Source organism: Cuculus canorus, chromosome 34, assembly GCF_017976375.1.
Source record: "Cuculus canorus isolate bCucCan1 chromosome 34, bCucCan1.pri, whole genome shotgun sequence".
Taxonomy (NCBI): domain Eukaryota; kingdom Metazoa; phylum Chordata; class Aves; order Cuculiformes; family Cuculidae; genus Cuculus; species Cuculus canorus.
In genome coordinates this window covers 762,915-771,262 of record NC_071434.1, presented here as the reverse complement: position 1 = coordinate 771,262, position 8,348 = coordinate 762,915, and the positions used below count along the sequence as shown (strand labels likewise).

The 8,348-nt window shown below is 49.6% G+C and overlaps 1 protein-coding gene across 1 annotated transcript; it reads left to right on the top strand.

The window, feature by feature from the left end:
• Positions 1-585: 585 nt before the first annotated feature.
• On the top strand, positions 586-6,676 carry SPDYC (speedy/RINGO cell cycle regulator family member C). Its single transcript, XM_054052439.1, has 6 exons — positions 586-1,727; positions 3,712-3,853; positions 3,937-3,995; positions 4,096-4,181; positions 5,002-5,173; positions 6,118-6,676. Exons 1-6 carry the CDS (start codon positions 1,680-1,682, stop codon positions 6,322-6,324), a joined length of 714 nt encoding a protein of 237 aa, XP_053908414.1. The 5' UTR covers positions 586-1,679; the 3' UTR covers positions 6,325-6,676.
• Positions 6,677-8,348: the final 1,672 nt, after the last annotated feature.

Here is an 8,348-nt window from a genome sequence, read left to right as displayed (position 1 = left end):
GAGCCCCAAATCTGTGTGGATTTGCCTTGTTTTGCCCTTTTTTCACACCTCACCTCCCACTCCATGCGTTTGTGTCCCTTCTAAGTTCTTTGCAGCCTCTTTTTACTTCAGAACCCCCCAACACCCTTCAATCACCCCCAACTTCACACTTATCCCCTTCAGCCAATCAGCGACGCGCCTCGAGCGCCTCCGCTTCTGATTGGCCGTCATCGCCCTTTCGCCCCGCCCGCTCCCTTTAAATAAAAAGGGGCTGTGGGCGGTGGGCGTGGCTTCGCCTACTCGCTCTCTGATTGGCTGTCGCTGCGGCCTCTCGGCCTATAGAAAGCAACGCCTGGAGAGGGGGTGGAGCTTTGTGGGCGCCATCACTATCGTTGAGGTGAATGAGGGGGAAAAAGGCGGGAAAAAGCAAGGCGGGAAAAAGCAAGGCGGGAAAGGCGTTTTGGTGCCTGGAGGCACTTTGAGGCGCTGCAGTTGCTCCTTGAAGTGATTTTTGAGGGGAAAAAGAGGGTTTTGTGGGCTCAGCTCACCCTGTCTGAAGAGGGGACGCTGAGCCGTAGTGAAAACAGTGCTCTAAATTCTCTTTTTTTCCCCTTAATGGGTGAGGGAATAGTGTGGCACTGTGCCTCGTATCTTTTGTGAGGAAAAAAAAGGTTTTTAGGAGAAGAAACAAAGGGAATAGTTGAAGTTCTTAGAGCTCTGCTGCCTCATATGTTAGAATCTTTTAATCCTGGTTTGGATTAGTCATAGACTCATAGTTTGGGTTGGGAGAGACCTTAAAGGTCTTCTAGTTCTGATCCTGCTGTGGGTTCAAAAGAGAGGAAGAAAAAGCAGCCCTTAAAGTGCTCTATTTCTGTGGAAAATCCTCTCAAGAGGGAGAAAGAGGAGGATTTTACCTCAGGGAAGTCACATTTTGATGCCCCTGAGCACAAATAAACTGTTTGGAGTAGGAGGGTAAGGGTAAAAGTGCTTTATGTTCATCATTTTTGGTGGTTTGTGAGGAGACGACGCTCATATTTTGGTGTCTAAGGGGGCAGCTGGTGATGGCGATACCACCAAAGTGCCCTGAAATTTGAAATAAAAAGGAATTTATGATTTTTTGGCCAGTTTTTGAGGGCAGCTGTGAGGCGAGGCGCGTCCCTCTCCTCACCACCCCAATTTGTTGGCGTTTGGGTGCTGGGGAGTGGGAGCAGAACCTGCAAAACTGAAGTGTTTTGGGATTTTTTAATGAAAAAAAGCCTAGTTTTGTATTTTTAGCAGGTAAGCCTGTTGCTTTTATCACTCCTTTGACCGAAATGAGCTTTTCTAACTACAAAATTCCTTTACTTATTGCCTTTTTGGGGTTCCTTTTCCACGTCTGACCCCTGTAGCTGGTATAAAATTCCCCAAATTCCTCAACTATCAGCATTGCTGGGGTTAAAGCATCTTGGATTTTGAACCCCCTTTTGCCTCTGGATTTGAAGCCCATTTTTGCCCTGATTTTCATCCAGGAAAAATCTACTTGGGGGCAGCTCAGCTGCTTTTTCGCCATCTCCAAACTCTTCAGACCAGCTTGGATTTCTAAATCAGGAGAACTTGGCTTTCTTTGTTAAAAAAGGTTATTTTTTTGTTAACTGTAGGTTTAACTTTCCCAGCAGGTGTTTTTTTGATGTGTTTTGGAGTGTTTTAAGAGCTCACGGCCAATGCCAGGATTCCGGCTGGATGCTTCCCATGTCCCTTCCTCGGGCAAGGTACGGAGCAGGCGACTCTCAAGCTCCCTTCTCTGCTTGTGGCTGCTTAAATAATGCCAAAAACGATGGAATATTGGGAAAAACCCCCAAAACCGAGTGAGGAAAACCAGGGTTTGAATACGAGGGGTTGGGATGTTGCTTTAAAGTGGGGGCTTTTTGAGATGAGAGAGGCTCGAGATGGCGTTTCGTCAGCGAAAGGCAAAATTCAGCATCATAAATCTTACTATAAGTTAATAATTTAAGAGAAATTAATGAAAAACTCTATGTTGAGAAGTCAGACAAGGTTTTAGTTCACACTCTTTTGGGGCTGGAGAAGGGAATTTCTGCCCTGTTTCTTTGGCACGAGGGAAAAAGACTGAGTTAAACTACAGTTTATCAAAATATGAGGCTTTTTTTACCATTAATATCTGGGTTTTTTCCACCTAAAATTACTTGAAATAGTAAACAGGTGGAGAAAATGGGGTCAGTGTGGTTACTTTCAGCCCAAAGCTTCCCTGGGGATGAAGCGCTTGTTATTGCGCTGATTTACACGTTCTCAGCCACATTTACTCCTGATTTTATAGAAAAACACCCTAAAACCCTACATTTTTGTGGTCGGAAGCACTGGGAAAGGGATCTAGAGCTGTAAAATTGTGGGTTTGGGGATGGTATCAGGAGGAAGTGGGGATGCTCTGCTTCATTAGTGCTCATTAATGACCTTACCTTGATTAGGATGGTACTGTGGGTGAAACGGGGAAAGATAAAGCAGAGTTTTGGGTAAAATTAACCCTTAAAAACTGTGGGTTTTTTTGTTGGGGTGGGAGATGCTTTGGATTTTGCTTCCGTATCGTTTGGCTGGAATGAGGGGTCTGGTTTGGGGTGGGTGGGAGGTTTTTTAGGGGTGCATCTGGGATTTAGGAGAGTTCGGGGGGGGGGCCTTTGGAACCTTGGAATGGTTGCTTGGATTTGGGGAGGGGTTTTAGGGGTGGCTGAGCTGGTTTTGGGGAGGACTTGGGGCTTTCTAGAGGTCCTGGGGGGACTGCTTTGCTTTTTGGGGTGGCTTAAGGGGTTTGAGGGCATTTAGTCCAGTTTTGGGGGGCTGGGCTGTGGGTTTTTTGGGGAGAGACGGGAGCTTTTAGGGGGGTTAAAGGGTTGGCTTGGTTTTGGGGGACTTGAGGGGGGTCAGAAGTTTGGGTTGAGGGGCAGAGGGGTTTGGGTTGGGGGGTCTCTGGGGAAGCAAAGGGGTTTGGGTTTGGGGGTGAAAGGGTTTGGAGGGTTTTGGGGGGGCTCTGGGGTTTGAGTTAGGGGGTGAAGGGGTTCGATTTCAGGGGGCTTTGGGCAGGCGAAGGGTTTTGGGGGCAAAGGGGATTGAGTTGGGGGGCTCTGGAGGGGGCGAAGGGGTTTGGGTTGGGGGCGAAGGTGTTTGTATTGAGGGGTTGAAGGGGTTTGGGTTGAGGGGGGTGAAAGGGTTTGGAGGGGTTTGGGGGGCTCTGGGGTTCGGTTTGGGGGTGAAGGGGTTCGATTTGGGGGGACTTTGGGCAGGCAAAGGGGTTTGGTTTTGGGGGCAAAGGGGATTGATTTGGGGGCTCTGGAGGGGTTGAAGGGGTTTGTATTGAGGGGTTGAAGGGGTTTGGGTTGAGGGGGTGAAAGGGTTTGGAGGGGTTTGGGGGGGCTCTGGGGTTTGGTTTGGGGGGTGAAGTGGTTTGATTTCAGGGGGCTTTGGGCAGGCGAAGGGGTTTGGTTTTGGGGGCAAAGGGGATTGAGTTGGGGGACTCTGGAGGGGGCGAAGGGGTTTGTATTGAGGGGTTGAAGGGGTTTGGGTTGAGGGGTGTGAAAGGGTTTGGGGGTGAAAGGGTTTGGGTTGAGGGGGGTGAAAGGGTTTGGGGGGCTTTGCGGAGTTAAAGGGTTTTGGTTTGAGGGGGCAGGGGCTTTTGGGGGACCTCAAGTCTCGCTCTGGTTTTGGGGGGGGCTTTGTCTCCTCCTCTGTCCTCCCCCTCTCCCCCAGACCAGCCCCCCTGGCAGCGAACGCCCCCCCTCCAGCCCTCCCCACACTTGGGGGGCAGGCGAAGAGCCCCCCGATCCCTCCGGCAGCTCTCGGAGCCTTCACCTGCACCGCCAGGAATGCGACGCTTTCTTCCGCCTGCTGGGTAAGAACCGCTGAAACCAGACCCAAACCCGCAAGGTTTCCCCCCAAACTGCTTCTCCGCAAGAACTTTTCCTGCTCTTTCAGAAGACGAGGTCGTGCAGGAATTTCTCTCCATGGATGTCTGTTGCCGGATTTCTGATAAGGTGAGTCCTTAAAACATTCTGTTTTATCAGTTTTTACCCCATTCGTTGCTGGAATTTGGCTTCTTTTACCCCAAAATTGCTCTTTTTCTCCCCGTCTCAGTACCTTCTGGCGATGGCGTTGACCTACTTCAAGCGCGCGGGGCTGCCCACCAGCGAGTACACCCGGATCAACCTCTTCACCGCTCTGTACGTTAACGAAGCGGGGTGTTAACAAAGCGGGATGTTAACGAAGCGGGGCGCTAACGAAGCTTGGGGGGGGCCTCAGGGGCCACTGCCTAATAAAGAGGGGCGCTAATAAAATGGGAGGGCTCTAATAAAACAAGGGGTCTCTAACGAAGCGGGGAGGTCTAAGGCTGTGCGCTAACGAAGCAGGGCTCTAACGAAGAGGTGGGTTGCTCGTTAACGAAGCCGGGGGTGGTCTAAGGTCACTTGCTAAGGAAGCAGGAACCTAACAGCTCCCCCCTCCTCGCTAACGAAGGTCACTCGTTAATGAAGGGGGGGGGGGGTTTGTGTCTAGCAACACCCCCTTGTGTGCTAATGAAGTGGGAGGGGGCTCTAAGGCTGCACACTAATGAAGTAGAGGGACTTCGCTAACGAAGCCAAGCTCTAACGAAGCCCCTCACTCGCTAACAAAGCAGGAAGGGTTCTAAGGCTGTTTACTAACGAAGTGGTGGGTTCTCATGAAGCCCCTCTGCTCCCTAATGAAGCTGAAGGGCCTCAAAGGCCGTTTGCTAACGAAGCCCGGCTCTAAGGCGGCCCTCCCGCTCCCTAACGAAGCAGAAGGCCATTGGTTCATGAAGCTGTGGGACTCTACAGCCTCTCGCTAACGAAGCAGCGCTCTAACGATGCTGTCGAACCTGCCCAAAAGGCAACTAAATGATCTTTAAAGTCCCTTCCGACCCAAACTATTGGATGAAAATGGGGTTAAACCCCATCCTGCAGCTGTCATGTCCTCTCCCTACCAGCGGATTTATCCGGATCCCTCGAATCCCACCCTGTCCCGCAGGTACCTGGCGCACGACATGGAGGAAGATGAGGAGGAGCCCAAGTACCTGATCTTTCCGTGGGCGCTCGGCCGCCGCTGGCGTCAGCTTTTCCCGCGGTTCCTGCGCCGCCGTGACCGCCTCTGGGCTCGCATGCGCTACCGGGCCGCCGTCAGCCGCCACTGCTGCGAGGAGGTGGGTGCCGCGCCCTGACACCCCCACATCCTGGTGTTTCTCCCCCTCCAAATCCTGGTGTTTCTTCTCCTTGGAGACTCGCACCCCCTTAAAAAATTCTTTGAAGACCCCCAAATCCTACTGTTTCTCCCCAAAAAGCTCTTCGGAGACTTCCCTCCCCCCTAAAAAAATCCTTAAAAAGCCATCCAAACCCCCTTGGAGAGTCTCACTCCTCCAAAAAAATCCTTGGAGACTCCCACCCTCCCCCCAAAAAAACCTTTAAAGACTCCCCAAATCCCTGTGTTTCACCCTAAAATCTCCTGGGAGACTCATTCCTTCAAAAATTCCTTGAAGATCCCCCCAATCTCCTGGTGCTTCACACCTCGTTTCACCACAAAATCTCCTCCGATTCCCAACGGGTAGTGGGTGTGACGTTTCTGCCCCAAAAATGCCTTTTTTTGCCCCCCAGAATACCCCATTTTTCCCCAAATCATTGCTTTTCCTGCCGAGCGCCCCCGGCAGTGGCGGAGAAGATACGGATCCTTCTCCTCGCACGTATTTTAACACCAACTCCACTGCAGGACCCCAAATTGTGTGGATTTACCCCCAGAACGGGTGGTGTGGGTGGTCTTTTCCCCCCAAAACTGTTCCGTTTCCCCCCAAAAACGTGTTTTTTCCTGAGAAGCGCCTCTGTCGGGAAGATATGTCTCCCCCTCCCCATGTGTTTTAATCCCCCCTTTACTGCAGGACCCCAAATTGGTTGGATTTAACCCCAGAATGGGGGATATTTCCTCAGCAAAATGCCCTTTTTTTCCACCCTTCCCCAAAAATGCCCCAAAATGTGTTTTGTCCTGATGAGCGCCCCCTGCTGGGGGGGTAAAATATGGATTTCCTCCTCCCCACCCATGTTTGACCCCAAATTGGCTGGATTTCACCCCAAAACGGGTGGTGTTTCCCCCTCACAGGTGATGTTGGCGGCCCCCCCGCACTGGGCCTGGTTACGGGAGCGCCCCTCACTCCATAGCGGTGCCGCTCGCTCCCCCCGGCCCTGCCCGCGCTGCGGCCGCCGTCGCCGCCACCACAACGAGGAGGAGGAGGAGGAGGAGGGGGGAGCCTTCATCCTGCACCGGCCCTCTCCAACCACGCTGCCCCCGTACCCCAAAACCTACTGAACCCCCCCAAAACTGCGCCCCGAGGGACGTTTCCCACGCATTGACCCCCAAATTGGTGGGTTTTAACTCAAAATCCACCCGCGCCACAGAGCGGAGCTGTTTGTTTCCTCCGAATGTCAACGTTTTCACAGTGCATATTCCCAATTTCTGTGTGTTTTCCCATTTTGTCCCATTTTCTCCCTATTAATGATTAATATTAATCACCCCAAATCCGGGCCTGGCCACACTCTGAACGATGTTTCCCACGTGCTGACCCCCAAATTGGTGGGTTTTGACTCAAAATCCACCTTTGTGTCAGAGCTGAGCTGCTCGTTTCCACAGAATTTCAGTATTTCCCCCCGGAATTTCAGTATTTCCCCCCGGAATTTCAGTATTTCCCCCCGGAACTTCAGTATTTCCCCACGGAACTTCAGTATTCCCCCAGAATTTCAGTTTTTCCCCACAGAAATTCAATATTTCCCCCAGAATTTCAGTTTTTCCCCCCAGAATTTCAGTTTTTCCCCCCAGAATTTCAGTTTTTCCCCCCAGAATTTCAGTTTTTCCCCCCAGAACTTCAGTATGTCCCACAGAATTTCAGTATTCCCCCCAGAATTTCAGTATTTCCCCACAGAATTTCAGTATTTCCCACAGAATTTCAGTATTTCCCACAGAATTTCAGTATTTCCCCCCAGAATTTCAGTTTTTCCCCCAGAATTTCAGTTTTTCCCCCAGAATTTCAGTTTTTCCCCCCAGAATTTCAGTATTTCCCCCCAGAATTTCAGTATTCCCCCCAGAATTTCAGTATTTCCCCCCAGAATTTCAGTATTTCCCCCCAGAACTTCAGTATGTCCCCCAGAATTTCAGTATTCCCCCCAGAATTTCAGTATTCCCCCCAGAATTTCAGTATTTCCCCCCAGAATTTCAGTTTTTCCCCCCAGAACTTCAGTATGTCCCACAGAATTTCAGTATTTCCCCACAGAATTTCAGTATTCCCCCCAGAATTTCAGTTTTTCCCCACAGATATTCAATATTTCCCACAGAAATTCAATATTTCCCACAGAATTTCAGTATTTCCCCCCAGAATTTCAGTATTCCCCCCAGAATTTCAGTATTTCCCCCCAGAATTTCAGTATTTCCCACAGAAGTTCAGCATTCCCCCCAGAAGTTCAGCATTTCCCCACAGAACTTCAGCGTTTCCCCACAGAACTTCAGTATTCCCCACAGAATTTCAGTATTCCCCCCAGAATTTCAGTATTTCCCCACAGAATTTCAGTATTTCCCACAGAATTTCAGTATTTCCCCCCAGAATTTCAGTTTTTCCCCCAGAATTTCAGTTTTTCCCCCCAGAATTTCAGTTTTTCCCCACAGAAATTCAATATTTCCCACAGAAATTCAATATTTCCCCCCAGAACTTCAGTATTTCCCCCCAGAACTTCAGTATGTCCCACAGAATTTCAGTATTTCCCCACAGAATTTCAGTTTTTCCCCACAGATATTCAATATTTCCTACAGAAATTCAATATTTCCCACAGAATTTCAGTATTTCCCACAGAATTTCAGTATTTCCCCCAGAACTTCAGTATTTCCCCCCAGAACTTCAGTATTCCCCACAGAACTTCAGTATTTCCCACAGAATTTCAGTATTTCCCCCAGAATTTCAGTTTTTCCCCACAGAAATTCAATATTTCCCCACAGAATTTCAGTATTCCCCCAGAATTTCAGTATTTCCCACAGAATTTCAGTATTCCCCCAGAATTTCAGTATTTCCCCCAGAACTTCAGTATTCCCCACAGAACTTCAGTATTTCCCACAGAATTTCAGTATTTCCCCCAGAATTTCAGTTTTTCCCCACAGAAATTCAATATTTCCTACAGAATTTCAATATTTCCCCACAGAATTTCAGTATTTCCCACAGAATTTCAGTATTCCCCCCCAGAACTTCAGTATTTCCCCCCAGGACTTAAGTATTTCCCCACAGAATTTCAGTATTTCCCACAGAATTTCAATGTTTCCCACAGCACAAACTCTTATTTCTGTCTTCTTTG

Excerpts from the sequence above, each read along its gene's own strand:
- SPDYC (XM_054052439.1), top strand. The coding sequence starts at position 1,680 with ATGCCAGGATTCCGGCTGGATGCTTCCCATGTCCCTTCCTCGGGCAAG. Across the intron at positions 1,728-3,711 it reads ATGTCCCTTCCTCGGGCAAG|ACCAGCCCCCCTGGCAGCGA; the intron begins GTACGGAGCAGG and ends CCTCTCCCCCAG. Across the intron at positions 4,182-5,001 it reads ATCAACCTCTTCACCGCTCT|GTACCTGGCGCACGACATGG; the intron begins GTACGTTAACGA and ends CCTGTCCCGCAG.